The following is a 17,396-nucleotide window of genomic DNA, read 5'->3' as shown; positions in this document are numbered from 1 at the left end:
CCCATTAGGGTCGGAGCTTTCATGGGCGGCACAGAGGGGCAGGATCCCATGAGTCTGTTAACGCGCTTGCCAGCTGCAGCGTCTTCCTCTCCAGCAGCATCCCCTGGGCCTGGTGCTGCGCAGTTCCCCTTGTGGTTGGGCAGATACAGCTTCATTCTGGACAGCCAATTCAGCTGAGCGGTGGAATTGTTGAGGCTGAGCCATCATGCCTGGCCGCAGCAGGAGCAGAATCCCTCCCCCTTCCCCCAGGGCAGGTGGACCCCCAGCGAGGGCAAAGGACAGGCCAAAGTTGCAGCTCCCTTTGTCGGGTGCTGTTCCCCTCAGGGCTCAAACGCTCCCCCCTGCACTGATCTCAGCTGGCTGCTCCTGCCGGCTCTGCTGGGGGGGTATCCGGAGGCCAGGCTCTGGAGCCAGCGCAGGGAGGCGGATCAGACTCCAGGAGACTCTGCTGCAGACTGGGGAGAGCCGACCGGCACCGCAAACATTTCCTCTCCGCAGCATCAACAGAAGGGCCTTCACTTGTCAACTTCTGCACCAAAGCCGGCTCCTGGCAGGGCGTTCCCAACGGCCCCCTCAGAGCAATCCCCCTGCTGGGGACAGACCTGCTGCAGGTGACTGGGTGGCGTATGTTTCACCCAGGCAGGGGCCCACCAGGGCCGAGGGACTGAAACCAGGCAGGTCTTTTCAGTCATCTGCAGGTGGAATCGAACCAGGGACCTCAGTGCAGGAGCCTCTGAGGCATGAGCTAAGAGCTGCTGGCTGGTAGCTGGGGCTGGGGAGCAGATTCATTCTCTCTGCATGTGATCTCAGTGCCACTAGAGGGGCCAGCGCCACAACCAAGCCGCGTGTGGGTTACACGTCCAGCCTCTACAGCTCCCTCCCCCAGATAGGTGGGTTCCTGGCCTCCGGCAGGTTATCCAGAGCCTGAGCCCCCCCAGCCTCTCTCCCAGCCTTCACTCCCCCCAGGTTCCCTCCTCCCACTCCACATGGGCTCTGGGACCCCCCCATACCCTGCTTCCAGAATTACACTGCTGGAATCTCGGCCTCCCCTTCCCCCCCCAGTACACTCCATTGGTTCCCCTGCCCGTCCCTGCCCCTGGGCATGGCAGCCCAGCTACCCTTATTTTTCCCACACAGGATGGCACAGGGGGAGGAGGAACCCTTAAGAAGGAAGAGGAGGAGGAAGTTGGCCAGGGCATAGGGGTGACAGGGCACCATTCCCAAAGAAAATAGTTAGTCTAGCATCTAAGGCTGGAGTGGCAGGGGCGGGGGAGGAGAGTGCTGGTGGGAGCGGTGGGATAAAGGCTTTGTGACTAAGGCTCTAATCTGGGTTTCCAGATGCCAAGCTCTGCTTTGGAATTCCTGTGAGAGACTCCCTGCCCCGCTTTGTGCCTCAGTTTCCAGCAGCATCCGGCACCACGGGGCCCCGATCTCAGCCCGAGCAGGGCCTACTTCTCACTGTGTCCAGGCAGTGCCTCCCTCCCAACCTCTGAGCACACCCCTGGGGCTGCTCTGGGCTCCTCTAACACACCCGAGAGGCAGTTACTGCCCCAGACTGAGTCATTATGAGCAGCTTTCACTGCTGCAGCGAAATACCAGCCAGCCCCAGATCCTCTCTGGCTGAAGTTTTATGTTTGCCTCGGTTTCACCCCTCACTCTTTAACCTGCTCAGGCCTGAGAGCTTAGAAAACATTCACTGCCCAGGCCTGAGAGCTACAGTGTATTGGGAAGAAGCTCATGAGAAATAATGCTTGATGCTGAGATGCAGCCACCTCTGGGGTGGGGCAGCTGGGGAACAGCCCCACAGAAACCCCACATGCCCGGGAGAGGGGGGACGGAGGAGTGGCACATCCAGTGTTGTCGTGGCTGGGGGAAAGGGACGAAGCAGGACTCCTGGGTTCTGTAGGAGGAGAGTGGGGTCTATGGGTCAAAGGGGAGGAGCTGGGTGCCAGGACTCCTGGGTCCAATTCAGTAACCATGACGACAGGCTCGTGACTTTAAAACCCATGTTTAATGACCAATAACAAAAAAACAGAAGAAAGGGTCAATAAATAAGGCGGGTGGGGGGGCGGCAGAGCTGGGGGGAGCAGGCCCGGCCGGGCGAGGTGCTTGAGGTGGGAGGCCCCAGCGCCCCCTAGCGCTGCTGGGGTCTGTCCAGGTGCGTCCATCCGGGTCAGGTGCGGCAGCAGAACCCGCAGCCCTGGTTGTGGCAGCACTTGCAGCAGAAGGTGCAGATGGGGAAGTGGCTGTTGTGGCGCTTGGGCCGTCGCAGCAGGGCCTGGAGGGCGAGAGCAAGGTCAGAACTCCTGGGTTTTCCGCAGCTCCAGGAGTGGAGTGGGGCCTAGTGGTTAGAGCAGGGGGGCTGGGAGACAGAACTCCTGGGTTCTCTCCTTGGCTCTGGGAGGGGAGTGGGGCCTGGTGGTTAGAGCAGGGGGGCTGGGAGACAGAACTCCTGGGTTCTCTCCTTGGCTCTGGGAAGGGAGTGGGGCCTAGTGGTTAGAGCAGGGGGGCTGGGAGACAGAACTCCTGGGTTCTCTCCTTGGCTCTGGGAAGGGAGTGGGGCCTGGTGGTTAGAGTGGGGGAAGGGGGCACTGTGAGGCATGACAGCTGGGTTTCTAGCCCCAGTGCTGCCCCTGAGGAAGCACTCTGGCTCAGAGCCTGAATGTCTGGCATTCAGTTCATCGGGAAGGTTGTAAGTAATAAGGATTGTGCTGCTGGTGCTGCAGCTTTTGAGGCAGCCCACCCTGCCCCTGCAGCACAGCGCCCCCTAGTGCTATGCTGGGGTATGAGAGACAGGGGAGAGCCTCACCCTGCCCCTGCAGCACAGCGCCCCCTAGTGCTATGCTGGGGTATGAGAGACAGGGGAGAGCCTCACCCTGCCCCTGCAGCACAGCGCCCCCTAGTGCCACGCTGGGGTATGAGAGACAGGGGAGAGCCTCTCCCTGCTCCCTGCAGCACAGCGCCCCCTACTGCCACGCTGGGGTATGAGAGACAGGGGAGAGCCTCACCCTGCCCCTGCAGCACAGCGCCCCCTAGTGCCACACTGGGGTATGAGAGACAGGGGAGAGCCTCACCCTGCCCCTGCAGCACAGCGCCCCCTAGTGCCACACTGGGGTATGAGAGACAGGGGAGAGCCTCACCCTGCCCCTGCAGCACAGTGCCCCCTAGTGCTATGCTGGGATATGGGAGACAGGGGAGAGCCTCACCCTGCTCCCTGCAGCACAGCGCCCCCTAGTGCCACGCTGGGGTATGAGAGACAGGGGAGAGCCTCACCCTGCCCCTGCAGCACAGAGCCCCCTACTGCCACGCTGGGTATTGGAGACAGGGGAGAGCCTCACCCTGCTCCCTGCAGCACAGCGCCCCCTAGTGCCACGCTGGGGTATTGGAGCCAGGGGAGAGCCTCACCCTGCTCCCTGCAGCACAGCGCCCCCTAGTGCCACGCTGGGGTATTGGAGCCAGGGGAGCGCCTCACCCTGCTCCCTGCAGCACAGCGCCCCCTAGTGCCACGCTGGGGTATTGGAGCCCGTCCTGCCTGCTAGGGGAGAGCCCCCATCCAGTTCTTACCTGCAGGCCCTGGGTTTCTTCTCTGGGTTCCACGTGTTGTGTTACAGCAGCAGGCTCGGCTGTCTGCAGAGACAGAGACAACAGCCCTTAGCTAAGTGCTAGGTGCAGAGGGCTGGAGCCAGGGGAGCTGGGAGCCAGGGGACCTCGGTTTTGCCCTGCCTCTGGCAGGGAGTGGGGGGAGGGGAAGGGCCTGGGAATCAGGGCTCTGGGTTTCTGGCTCCAGTTCTTCCTCTAGCTTGCTCCCCCTATTTCTGCCCCTCAGGACAGGTATGCTCCATTCTGACGCACACAGTGTAAGGCCGGAGTCTGACCCCAACCCTCCTGGGAAAGTTGGGAAAATAGCAAAACAGCTTTAAAAAGGCGTCCTTGCAAAGACGGTGGAGAATCACTCCGAGCCCCATTTCGTGTCCCAGTCGGGCTCCTGGGCCTCTGCAGGGAGTTTATTCCACAATGCAGATGTTCACCGCGAGGAAATGGAGATTCGGGTTAGGAACCAAGCTGGATGTTTTGTGGGGCAAAAGAAAGGGTCATTCCCCGCCCCCCACAACACCACTACAACTCCACATGTGTCGACCCTACACACGTCCTGCTGGCTTTCATCGGCGCAGAGCCGGGGTCTGGAATAACGAGGACGGGGGAGGGGGAGGGGTTGTCTGTGCGTATGTGGGTCATTATATGTTGTATCAGCTTAATACTAAACCAAACCAAGCCAGTGCTGGGATCAGACACGGACCCCCCTGGGGGCAGGGATGCTGCAGCCTGGCCAAAACAGCCTTCAGCTGGTGCAGGAGGGGGTGGGCGGATTCCAGCCCAGACCTCCATTTAATTGGTTAAACTTAACGTTTAACCAATTACTGAATTAAATGGGATTTTACATCCCCAGGTCAGACTCCCAGGTTCAGTTCCTGGCTCTGTAGCACTGTGCCCATGTGACCCAGAACCAGTTACTCTGTGGCTCCGTGCCTCAGTTTCCCCATCCCTGGAAAAAGGAACTGATAATCCTGTCTGGCACAAGGGGGCCTTGATCCCAGCTGGGGCAGGACCTGTCTCTGGCTGGGTCTGGGTAGTGCCTGGCACAACGGGGCCCTGATCCCAGTTGGGCAGGGCCAGGCACAAGAGGGCACTGATCCCAGCCTGGGCAGCACCTGGGACAGCCATCATACAAAAAAAAGGCCAAAATGTGTTTACCTGGCCCTGGAAGCCGCAGGCATTCTGGGCGGAGAAGAGGATGAGGGTGAGAATCAAGCAGGTGATCTGAAGCCTCATCGTGGTGTTTTTCTGCCTGGTTTCGTCCTGTCTCCGCTGTCCGGCTCACTGCTCTGTCTGCGAAGGGTTGGTCTGGCTGCTGAGTTCTGCCTGGACGCAGGGCTGCGTTTATAGCCCCGCTGCTCCTGCCCCCGCCGGGACACAGCCAATCCCCCGTGTGCCAGGAAAGGACAGGTGAGGAGAGGGAAACCGTCCACAGCACGTCAATAAGGTTATCGCAGCGGGGCTAGAAATGCCGACGTACCATTGGCTGGCTCCCCGGGTAGTGTCAATGGGTCATTACGCTGCTGGAGTCAGTGGGGCCAGATCCCTGATGGTGTCAAAGGGACATGACGCCCCTGGCGTCAATGGGGCCAGCCGCTCCCCCTCCCCCTCCACTGGTGGCGTTTTTGAAGTGGAGCCACATTCCCTCTTGCAGGCCTGCGACTGGCGTTGGTCCCGGTAGGATTTCAAAACATTTACAGTAAATTTCACAGCCAGACTCTCTGTCGCTTCATCCTCCCGGCTAGGATCCAAGCGGGCCGGAACTCACCTCAGCTTTGTTTGCAACTTGCCCAAGTTTGGAAGTTTTCCTCCCAGCCCCCCGCTGAGCCAGGCATCCATCGGGGGATTGGTCCTGGCCGCCCATTAGCTAAGGCCATTTCTAAGGGTGAAGGGGAGCGCTTTACTGATTTCCATCACAGCCCGGGTTATGCCTGAGCATGTCCTAATCAGCAACCAGCCCCGAATCTGAGCATAGGCCCGTACCATCAGGGCCCGTCTCACCCGGTTTCTCCCGCTTCCCACACTCCCCTCCCTTGATTTCACTCTGGCAATTCCAAATGGGGGTTTGTGTGATCTAGGTAAGCAGCCTGGCCTTACTGTTTTCAATGCGCTAAGTCGGATGTCGCTTTGGGGGACTATCCTGTGGTGAGCAGTTCCGCAGGTAAACGGCCAGTCAGGCACAAAAAGCAACAGGGAGTTTGATTCCAGTCAGGCACTTGCTTCCCTCAGTCTCAATGATCAGTCTTCTAGAGATTTCCCTCGTGATTTCCACAGGAGATGCTGCCACTTCCCACTGCCAATCAGTGAGAGCCCCCTGCAAAACCCAGCCCTAACACGTGATGTGACAGCTTACAGCAGGGTGTTACCAGATTTGCCTAGTACTATGAGGTATGCTCATTTATTAGGGTTACTCTCATGGGCAGGGCTCAACAAATGAGTCAATCTACTCACTCGGGGCGAGTAGATTTGAAGCCGGCACGGCGCCGCAACGCAATCAGTGCATCCGCAGCATGGTCTGTGCATGCTCAGCGTGCCAAACCACGCAGCTGGCAAGCGGGGCTCGCCGCTGCTTGTCAAGCCCTGCTCATGGGACTGGGGAAGGTTATCAGTTCTATCAGTGTGCTGCTTGTGCTTACTTGTGCTCTCATATGGAGCTGAATTCTCCCTGCGGCCAATTCCCTGTCCCGCTGGAGCTCTCCTGCAGGGACTAGATTCCCCAGGCTGGGGTCCTTCCCACCTTAGCAACACACACAGACACTCACACCCACTAAAAGAGTACGCCAGAAAGGACAGGGTAATCAGCACTCACAAGCTGACCCCTCATATGTCGCTGGATGCAGCAGGCTGGGTTAACAGCAATGCCCTCGTGAGCCTTTGGACTCAGTGGGCTAGATTAAACAGCACTTTAAGCTACCATCCTCATAAGCCTTCAGGTTCAGCACTTCCCTATCCCCACTTTCACACCACAATCATTTACTGGTGAACCACACGATGAGCAAACCCAACAGGACTTTGGGCACTACAGGGATCTTTAGCTTGGGTACGAGAAGTGTTGTTGCAGAGCGAATGGGAAAGTCAAAACAACACCCCTTGAGGAAGAGTTGTTTAAGAACACTTAAAGATATATCTCAAAGGACAAGATCTTAATACAAAGTTATATGAGAATGATATTACAGGGATTTATCCACATTGTCCCCCTTTTGACCCCTCAAGAACAATTCTTGAGTGGGTCACACTTTATATAACTAATTAATGGCAATATACTGAGAAGCAATTTGAGCTTGTGGTTGTAATTCAATAAATATTCTCTTTATCCAACCACACTTTTAATAAACAATATTTTGTAATAGGATGGAAGTCCAAGTGAGTGACCAACCCTTATGTGTAAAATGTAGTTACATCATATACATTGCTGCACAGGGAGTTTAAAGAAATGCCTCCTGTATTGATCCCATAAATTCCCTGCTAACAACAGCATAATTGTCAGAGGGGGAAATACTGGCAGTGTACTGCCCCTTACAGTCAGGGATGGGGTTACAATGGCCTTAAACTTCCAAGTGTATGCAACATCCGGGTGCATTCACCTGGCCTTACAGGCTGAAAGTTGATTTAAACATTCCAATGAACACTGATTTTTTTTTGACCAATGTTTTCACATATCTATCCTTTTTGTTTAGTAATTTAACCTTGTGCTTTATGTTTATTCCTTCAAGTTTTTTATCAATAGATAAACTTTGTGTTTCATGCATAGTTTTTCTTTTAAATGAACCTTAATTTTTCCAATTAGCAAGATTCAAATTCCTTGGCCTCTACTCTTTTGAGATACTGGTTTCTGTAAATACACTCAAAATGCATAATGCTCATTAACCTTTCCTGCCTAATGCAGTATCATTTTTAACACAGTATACGAGCTAGTAAGACAGACAGACATTAGACAAACATAAAACATAAAACAATCTTTGTTGCAACAATACATCCATGGTGTTGTAGGGGAGTTCAGCTGGTACCAGCTTGTCCTGATTTTCTGAAAGACAAAAAAAAAAGAACATACTTCTACCCCTTTGGGGGTGGCACATTATTATTTACATACTTTTTCTTTTACAAATATGCTTTCATTCCTCTCTTTGCTTACAATTACTCCTATAGTTACATATTTTTGTTTTGTAGGCAAAACAGGTTTCAATGGTTTCTACCCCTTCTTTTGGGTGAATTACCCCATTGTGTAATCATCAAATTCAGGAGGTGTACTTCAGTGTTCTTCTTGTACAGCAGACTAGGTTAGCAAGTTTCTGCTGTGTTAGGTTTATGTGTAGAGAATAGCCAAGAAGCATTATTACTGTAATTCTGGAGGATTTTCAGTGTCAGTTGTGTTTCCAATGACCATTTTTCTAAAAACATTCCTTTAGACTACTTATCTTTGAGACCAGTTTGTTAATAGCATCTTTAAATCTTTGCTTATACAGACCCCCTTTTGTATCTGTTTTCACATTTAGCATTGTACAAACATAAATCCTTTTTCTTGCTTGTTTTTAGATCTTGAGATTTTTAGATTCTCATTTTTAGGTTTGACTCCTTTTTCCCACCTTTCTTTCTGGAGGGCTACAGTTTGAACTTTCTGATCTCAGGTATTTTGCTGATCAAACTAGCTATTACCTGCAATGCTTCTTTGTGCTGCCAGCTAGGGCATTTACACCACAGCACACTTTCTGGCTTGCTTTTAGATTCAAAGCTGTCTGTAGCTTTGTCTTAAAAAGAGACACAATCACTTTTGCCAGAGATTTAGAGTTTTGAGTTTTTACTTTTAAGTCCTGCTTTCACACACAGCAACCTGAAAAGGCAAGTACAACCTGTTGTGGCTCCTGGAGCTTTCACAGGATTTTGATTTGTTTGCAGTTTTTGTTTGTTTGTTTGTTTTTTACCCCTTCTACAATATACATGGCATGCCACAGGAAAATGTGCAGTCTTTGTTTATAACATTACTTAGCCATATTACACTTTGCATAGGGTGTAACTCTTTCTTTTATGCTCTCAGAGTTTTCCTGTACTTTCATTGAACAAGATGGACTGAAATGGTCTTACTGAAAATAAACCAAACCAATTTGTTTTAAGCCTACAAAACAGTTCACTAACCTACAAAACAGGATTACTGGATCTCAAAAACCTCACTTATTTACACTATATATATATTTACACACAGATACACATACATTCTCTCTGAACATTTCTTACACTATTTCTACATAGCTACACAACGATTACTTTCCCTTTATTCATTGGGGTAGTTAAGTTCCAACAGAAACCCCCTTAAAGTTCTTTTAGCAGTATCTATAATCAAATGTATGGATTTGAGTCACATTTGCCTGGATTATTTACAGACATTCTTTTGGAAAAGGGCCCATTTTTCCTTCAGAATGGCTGCAAAGAAACCAATTTTTTTTCCTATACCATTTTAGCATTTTCACAACTGCTCAATTCCCTCCATTCTCTGTAGAGTTAACTTCTCTGTAGTTTTCTTTTTCTTAAAACACTTTCTTATCTCTTAAAATGAAAACGGGCCTTGTTTCAGACATTATTCTTGTAAGTATTGTTTTAAGGATTTAGATTTCCAGTACCTGTACTTACTGCTTTTTCTCAGTTCGGCCACAATGCCTTCAATCTATCTTTTGCCTGCCTGCTTGTCTGGGCCTGATCCTGTTTTTCTTGCTAAATGGAAAGTGGCTCCTTTCCACAGACTCAGGCTTTGTCCCATTATCAGATTAACAAGGAGGGTGGCCTTGTTCACTAAGCCCCACACCTCCTGGTCCTTTTTCTTAAGCATATTCCTGAAAAATCAGAGAGTTGCTTTAACTCTCAGTACCCATCCTTAAGGGAGTCTTGCTGTGTCTGGATACTGAGGGACATGCATTTCTACCTCTCCACTTCTGCAGCAGAGGCTTTTACATTTTGCAGTTTCACATTTGCATTCTTATATTCAGTCAATTTGAGGAACACCTCATTACAGGTTTCATAGGAGCCAAACTGTGTCTGCTTTTTCTTTTCCTTTTTTTCTTTTTCACTATTTAGCTTTTTTCTCCCTAGGTTTTAAATTATGTGGATGTCAACAAGAGCCTGTTTCATCCATGAATTATTCCCAAATGTATGCAGGATATATTTAAAAGGAATCTCTTTTACACAAGTTCCCCTCTCTTTTAAGGGCTACAGCACCTCGCCTGACCTTAGATTCCCTTTTTCTAAACATTAAGAATAGTCCAACCCACAATGTTACAAAGTATCCCAAAGTAAAAGCCTCCCACAATGTTACTAATTAAATATTCCCAGCACACTGTGCTATAAGCAAATATCTCCAACACACAGTGTTGCAAATCCACCATGTGACTGGAGGCTCTACGCTCCGACCTTGTCTCAGGACTCTATGGCCGAGGGTATCTTATACCAATTACTATACCCATTCGTGGGCTGGGGCAGGGATTCTAAACCTCCCCAGGTCAGGACTCTATGGCTGAGGGTATAGATACTGAAAACAATTCTTCACCAGTTTCTCTTACCACCCTTACCTAGTGAGGGGGAAGCAAGGACTCTAATCCTTCTTCCTAACCCGGGGATTCTACAGCCGGGGGTATGCATGCCTTAATGATCGATCAATTTCCAATACTTCTCAATACTTTTCAATACTTCTCAATATTTTTCAATACTTCTCAATACTTCTTTTCATTACCCTGTAAATGCTCGTGGTACCTTCCCCCTTTTGCATTCTCCACCAGAATGCTGAGCTTAAAAGAAGCACCCGGGATCTTTTTCAGCGGGATAATGCAACACGCCACATTTATTGAACATACATAGATCAATCAATACTTATCATATGCATATGACATATTACACTCGTGCACTCTCTCTCACACATAAGCACACTTGTCTTCTTGTTACCAAAAGTTGCCCCCCTCACTGCACTGGCCAGGTGAGTTAGATGGGGGAGGGGTGGAGTGAGGCTTCTGCCGATCCGGATGGATGCTCCCATGTTGACAAGACGAAAACCTGGGGTCCCTCTGCAAGATGCCTCATATTTACCCCTCTCCTGCAGCCAATTAGTCATCACCTTGCCTTTCTTAATGCTGCTTCAAAGAGAGTTCTTCCAAGGGCAGCACTTGCTGCTTGACTCCCAAGGTGTCTGTATGTCCAGTCTTCTTAATGAGCTCAATACAGATCCAAGACAATACCAAGACAGGTATTGTCTTGGCTCTGGCTCCCAGACCTTCTCCACCCTTGCAACTGCTACTAGAAGGGCTCCCCTTTCATTCTCCATTCACACCTCATTCATTTCAACAGGACAATCAAGGAAAGGGGGAGAGCTCAAAAAACATTTTTTCTTACAAGATCTATATATATGAAAAGGAAAGTTTCTCAATACAAAAATGATAGGAGAAATGTTACAGAGATTCTATAAGAACACTTAACAAAGGTATATCTAAAAGGACAAGATCTTAATACAAAGTTATATGAGAATGATAATATTACAGGGATTTATCCACAGAGTGAGCAAAAGAGAAAGAAAGAGAAGCAACCAGCTTAACAATGAAAGTTATTTATTATATATATAGGGAGCCAAGCGCACAAAACAGTTACAATATTAAATCTAAATTGGAACTGAATACAAATGTTAGGGCTAGCTAACCATATAACAGTTTACATAGGGCAGAGGCTTAGAGATAGGTAGTTGGGGTGGGGGGGAGGAGGAGAGAGAGAGAGAGAAAGAGAGAGAGAGATCTCACCACTCCATGGAGCTTGCACTGATCGGGATTCCCAGATGGTGATGGGCACCGGGGGTCCAGAGGGCAGGAGAGAAGCAGGACAGAGTCCCCAGCACGATCAGACAGGAGATGATGAAGTCTCAATGGAATTGATGCAGTTTAAATCCAGGTATCAGAACAGTTTTTCTTGGGCAAACGTAGGAGTTTTTATAGGGATAGGACAATAGTTCAAAGAGAAAGAGGCGAGACGATAGAGACTGATCACCCCTGGTTATGGGGGATGTTCCTTGAAGGAGCTCACAATGCAACTAGGCAGTTTCAGTATTTTGGATGTCAATAGGATCGTTATTAGAATTGGTTGGATAATGACTAATTTGGGGGTGAGCAGGCCAGGATTCATTAGCATCTGGAGTAGAGATTTCCCATCAGGCAGTGCTTCTCTGCTTTCGGTGTCCCATAGTTCACTGCGATTCCTGCCTTGGAAGAGCTGCTCTCCATTCTGTATGCTAATGAGTTCTATCTTCAATGCAGATGAGGCTGGGGTGTTTCCTCAGTTTGTTTAGGTGTGTCTTCCCTGGCCTTTTCATTGCTTTGTCTGATTCCAGCAGGGGGGGGGGGGGGTACATGACATTTCCATGAATGTCACTCCTTGGCTCCCCAAGAGCACAGGGCTGGTTGGTCACAAGTGTGAAAGGGTTTCATAGCTGGGGGGAGGGAGTCCCTGCTGTGGTAGACCTGAGTCACTCTACTCTGAGTTTGGACACAGATGTTGGGGGGTCCTGGCTGGGGCAGGGACTTCCTGGCTGCTCTGGCCCCACTGATGCTGGGGTTTCCCAGCCTAACTGCTTCTGGCCCAGCTGGGACTCCCCAGTTCCTGTGTTCTCCCAGCTGGCTCCCACTCCTGGGCTCTGGGGCTCTTGGTCCAGTAACATCCGTGGCCCTTTCGATCCACTGATGTTGCTGGACCAGCGAGTCCTGGATTTGGGAGGTTCAACCTGTAGCCACTCAGGGCTGTACCCCCAGCCACCTGTAGCTTCACTGGAATTCATGGCCTGATTTCCAGCTGGTGTCAGTCAACCACCGCTGTGCGGAATGGCACCAAGAGACCCAAGCGACTGGCACCGCTCACATCTCCGGCTCTCCAGACTGCCCCTGTGCAGGAGCTGGGTTTGACTTGCGTACCCCCAAGATTCCTGGCCCTTAAACATGCCTCACGTACAGAGTCAAGCCTAAGACTGTGCCATGTCACAGCGAGGCAGCATGGACAGAGCGCTGGCTTCCTCAGTGGGACCCTCATGGGACCAAATCGATCCACTGGAATGGAAATAGTGCATTTTGGTGCATTTTGACATTTCGGTGTCTAGCCTGCAGTGCACTATCAATGCACCATTGCACGAAATGTGCATGGAATGACTGCGCGGGGGCTTTTCACCTTGCCTGGAGTAAAAGCAGGCAAACAGCTACGTGTACTGATGTACCCCTGGATGATGGCACGTACCCCCAGGGGTTCACGGACCTTGCTGCGAGCCACGTCTCAGATGATTAGTAGAAACGGCGCCAAAGTTCAAACAAAAACCACATTGATTTTTTTTTGGTAAAGGTGAGCGTCGCCTTGACTGCTAAGAGCCGCGCTCGCCTTTCCGGCGGGTTATGGGAAATAAACAATTTCCAGGGAGGGATATTGCATGTCGTTTGCATCAGTTCCGTGAAGCCTGAAGATTTAGAGATTAAACAGGACGTCTCTGCAAAAGCAGAATTTAAAAACAAAGACAGAGCAAAGTTCTCTCCGAAGCCTGGAGTGGCTTCATGGTGTTTTTAATAATCACTATTACAAAGAAAAAAGTCACAACGTTACAGACCCAGCTTCATGACACAAAAGGCATTGAGAATATTAGCAACATCAGACCCAGCGGCCAAACACTGATTTATTCCTTTATTTCAATAACTGGCCTTTACAAATCACACAAACTATTAACAGAACGTTCAAATGAAAGAGAAATTTTGCTACCTGTGTAAAATGACTTATTGTTTCAAAACCCACCAAATGTAAATAGCTTATTTAAACATATATGTCTTAAATTACTTTGTTTTGTTTGTTTGCCAAAAGGAACTAAATTAATTAAATTAATAAGCAAAGACTGTGACTTTTTAAAAAGTCAGTGTAGCAAGTTGTTTTCAGTTAGCTGATTCTAGGAATTTTATGTCTAAAGGAAACTAATTTGAAGATGTTTTGGGGGTGGGCATTTTAATTTAATTTCATAAACTATTTCAGTAGTTTGTTTAATTAATTAGGTAAACATAATTATTTTATTGGTTGGAGAAAAGGAAATTCATTGGAAATTTTTGAAGAAAAAAGGTATGAAAAGATATTACATTATTGCAATAGTTTAAACTTTAACTAATTAATGCATGCAAATTGATTAAACACAGGATATTATTTTAATTGATAGACATTTGAAATTATTTTAATTGCATTTTTCTAGTATTTTAAAAAATAAACAGTATTACTACATAGAAAAAAACATGATTTTTTAAAACATTAAATATAGGTAACAAAATAGTTAAACCAGAAACATTTGAATTTTCTTTGGTAAGCAGTTTCATTTTGCAACTTTTTAAAAAATAAGTAGGGATTTTAAAAATTGTATTTATTAAAATATTTAAATACATTTTTTCTAGTGATTTCCTTAAACAATGAACATTCATTTTAAAAAGTGAGAATTTTACTGATTCCAGAAGTGACTTTTTCAATCTAATTTATGAAATTATTTCTGTAATTTATTTCTAGTACTCTCAAAAGAAATCACGCAATTAATTAACATAGAAATCATAATTGGACAATATAATAATCAGTTGTTTATTAATTATCTACAGCATTAATTAAGGTATACTAATTAACTTGCTATGATATTAACTTCCATTTTGATACACTCTATGGTGTATTCTATATTATATGAATTTATCATATGCTACTTTGATTAAGATAATAAATTAATTAACAAGGCACGTATTGGTAGTATATTAATTAGCTAACATATTAAACAATACTCATTAACTTGTATCTCTTAATTGGCTAGTATATTTACTAAACAAATAGTTAAATAAAATAGTAATCAATGTATTAATCACCTACTGGATTAATTAACTGTCTAGCTTATTAAATATAATAAACACATGGAGATACAACTAATCTTTTCATTGCTAATGTATTCATCACCTTGATAGCTATTATTAGTGAAGCTATTGACTATATTTGTTTCCTAGCTAGTATATTGATTAAGATAGTATTACATTATTAACTTCCCCATTAATTGATGAGTATAAAAGAGTTAATGTTAATTCCAACAGTGATTCCCGATGGATCTATTAATTAACTAGCACAACAATTATCCTGCAGGTGAGTTAACATATTATCCAGCCAGTGCCCGTTTTTCTGGCTTCTGGGCGTCCCACTTGCTGTGCCCAACCAACCCCCCCCCCCCCTCGGGCCACCCCTGTTGTGCCGAGCGCTGCTCAGACCCAGCGAGAGACAGGCCCTGCCCAGCCAGGATCAGGGCCCCGTTGTGCCGGGTGCTGCCCAGACCCAGCGAGAGCATCATTTCGATGCTCTCGCATCTCGGGCGGGGCAGCGCCTGGCTCCGGGGGGCTGTTTGCTCCCAGCCCTATCTCACTTTGTTTGCTGTCCTTGCACGAGGTCAACTGGGTGCCTGCTGCCTGCCCTGACGTGCCGGCGCCCTGCGGCAGACCCCACGGCGCCAGCCCACCTCACCCCCCCCTTCCCCGCACACCACCCCGGCCCATAGCCCTTGGCAGCAGAGCCAGCGGCAGGATGCCCCTCGGAGGGGGCTTGAGCCAGCTGCCAGGGGTAGGCACTGGCCGGCCTAGGGGACTGGGGATGGGACACAAGGCCTGTCCCTTCTGGGGGGCTCAGACCTGGCTTAGGGGTTGGGGGAAGGGACCTGGGGCCTGTCCCCACTGGGGGGCTTGGACCTGGCTTAGTGGTTGGGGGGAGGGACCTGGGGCCTGTCCCCGCTGGGGGGCTCAGACCTGGCTGTGTAGGGGCGGTTGCTGGCTGGCTGAGGGGACTGGGGCTGGACACAAGGCCTGTCTCCTCTGGGGGGCTCCCCTGCAGCCCAAGGGTTGAGGACTGGCCAACTCGGGGGTGGGGCGGGTCCCCTCTGGGGGGCACTGATGAGGCCTGAGGGCAGGGACTGGGGGGGACCCAGGACCTGGGGGGTTGCTGTCTCTGCAGGCCGGGCACGCGCTGCGCAAACAGCGCCTGGGGCCTTGCGACACCTCTCGGGGACGGGCCGCGCCGGAGCCAAGCCCCGGCCAAGCAGCAGTGGCGCCGGCGCCGGGCGACAGCCAGGCTGGCCAAGCTGCCTGCCAGAATTGCCCCCCACCCGCTCCCCAGGCCCCTGTCCCCACCGGGGGTGGGTTCTGCTCTGGTACTGTCAAAACACCTCAAGGACACTGTAACCAGACACCCAGCTGAGGAGCCGAGGCGGGGGGGGGGGGGGGGGGGCTGTATCCAAATACAGAGAGACTGGGAGAGAGAATGGAACATGACCCTCCCCAAATCCAGTGGGGACTCCTGGGTTCTCTCCCTGGGGGAGAGGAATGGGATCTAACCACTAGACCTCATTCCCCTCCCAGAGCCAGGGAGATAACCCAGGAGTCCTGGCTCCCAGCAACCCTGCTCTAACCACTAGGCCCCATTCCACTCCCGAGCTGTGGAGCACCCAGCAGCCCTGACCTTGCTCTTGCCCTCAGGCCTGCTGCAATGGCCCACGCCCCACAACAGCCCCTTCCCCATCTTAGTGCTGCTACAACCAGTCAGGTTGTCAGGTAGACCCTGCTAAAAAACCGGACATGCTTGTCCCGGAGGCGGGGGGGAGGGCTGGCCAGAAGGGGAGGCGAGAAGCAGAGCTGGGTGGGGATCGGGGGCTGTGAGGCTGGAGGAGAGGATGGGGGGGCTCGGAGGAAGGGGGGCAGGAAGCAGGGCTGGTGGAGGGGGCCGCGGGGCTGGCCGGAAGGAAGAGGGGGGTGGGAAGCAGAGCTGGGAGGGGATCAGGGGCCGTGGGGCTGGACGGGAGGAGGGGGGGACAGAGAAAGGGGGGGCGGGAAGCAGACATGGTGGGGGGGGGGGGTGCAGCCACTGGCCGCAGCCGGAGTCGTTCCGGTTGCACCCCCGGCAGGCGCTCCCTTTACTTGCCAGCAGAAACAGGGCGGGGGCGGGCGGGCGGGGGCGGGGCTGGAAGCCACTCCCCCCCCCGACTTCTGCTCCCAACCAGAGACTCCCAGCTGGGAGGCGGGGCCACGATTGGCGCTGGGAGCCTCTGGTCCCGTGCAAAAGCTGCGCTGGGAGTCCCGGCCCCCACCCTGCCCCGCCCCACCCGGCGTTTGCGCGCGACCACAGGGCTCCCAGCGCCAATCGCGCGCCACCTCCCAGTCGCTCCCCCGCCCCTGCCCAGCCGGAAATTCACAAAATACCAGACATTGCACATTGCACGTGGCCGCTATTTTCTGAATTTTTCTACCAGACAGAGGGCCCGAAAACCGGACACCTGGCAACCCTAACAACCAGGGCTGCGGGTTCTGCTACCGCACCTGACCCGGATGAACGGATGGACCTGGACAGACCCCAGCAGCGCTGCCCCAAGTACGCTGCCTGGCCGGGCCTGCTCCCCCCAGCTCTGCCGCTCCGCTCCCGCACCGCCCACCCGCCTTTTTTATTGACTCTTTCTTCTGCCTTTTTGTTATTGGCCATTAAACATGGGGTTTACAGTCACCAGCCTGTCGTCATGGTTATTAAAATTGGACCCAGGAGTCCTGGCACCCAGCTCCTCCCCTCTGACCCACTGGACCCCACTCCCCTCCTACAGAACCCAGGAGTCCTTTCATCCCCTCCCCCCAGCCACGACAACACTGGATGTGCCACTCCTCCGCCCCCCCTCTCCCAGGCATGTGGGGTTTCTGTGGGGTTGTTTCCCAGCTGCCCCACCCCAGAGGTGGCTGCATCTCAGCACCAGGCATTATTTATCATGAGCCTCTTCC

At 50.7% G+C, this 17,396-nt stretch overlaps 1 protein-coding gene and 1 long non-coding RNA gene across 2 annotated transcripts; one reads left to right on the top strand and one right to left on the bottom strand.

The window, feature by feature from the left end:
• Window positions 1–1,992: 1,992 nt before the first annotated feature.
• Window positions 1,993–4,928, bottom strand: HAMP (hepcidin antimicrobial peptide). Its single transcript, XM_075907520.1, has 3 exons — window positions 4,753–4,928; window positions 3,565–3,627; window positions 1,993–2,278 (listed from the first exon to the last, which is right to left on the bottom strand). Exons 1-3 carry the CDS (start codon window positions 4,828–4,830, stop codon window positions 2,174–2,176), a joined length of 246 nt encoding a protein of 81 aa, XP_075763635.1. The 5' UTR covers window positions 4,831–4,928; the 3' UTR covers window positions 1,993–2,173.
• Window positions 4,929–11,372: 6,444 nt separating this feature from the next.
• Window positions 11,373–17,124, top strand: LOC112546617 (uncharacterized). Its single transcript, XR_003090345.2, has 3 exons — window positions 11,373–11,508; window positions 14,688–14,736; window positions 16,883–17,124. It is a non-coding gene; the product is annotated as an uncharacterized LOC112546617 (long non-coding RNA).
• The last annotated feature ends 272 nt before the right edge of the window (window positions 17,125–17,396 follow it).

Source organism: Pelodiscus sinensis, chromosome 24 (assembly GCF_049634645.1).
Source record: "Pelodiscus sinensis isolate JC-2024 chromosome 24, ASM4963464v1, whole genome shotgun sequence".
NCBI classification, from domain to species: domain Eukaryota; kingdom Metazoa; phylum Chordata; order Testudines; family Trionychidae; genus Pelodiscus; species Pelodiscus sinensis.
This window is presented reverse-complemented; position numbering and strand designations above follow the sequence as displayed.

Coding starts and splice junctions, on each gene's coding strand:
- HAMP (XM_075907520.1), bottom strand. CDS start 4,830: ATGAGGCTTCAGATCACCTGCTTGATTCTCACCCTCATCCTCTTCTCC. Junction 3,628..4,752: donor CCTGCGGCTTCCAGGGCCAG/GTAAACACATTT, acceptor CTGTCTCTGCAG/ACAGCCGAGCCTGCTGCTGT. Junction 2,279..3,564: donor AAGAAACCCAGGGCCTGCAG/GTAAGAACTGGA, acceptor CTCGCCCTCCAG/GCCCTGCTGCGACGGCCCAA.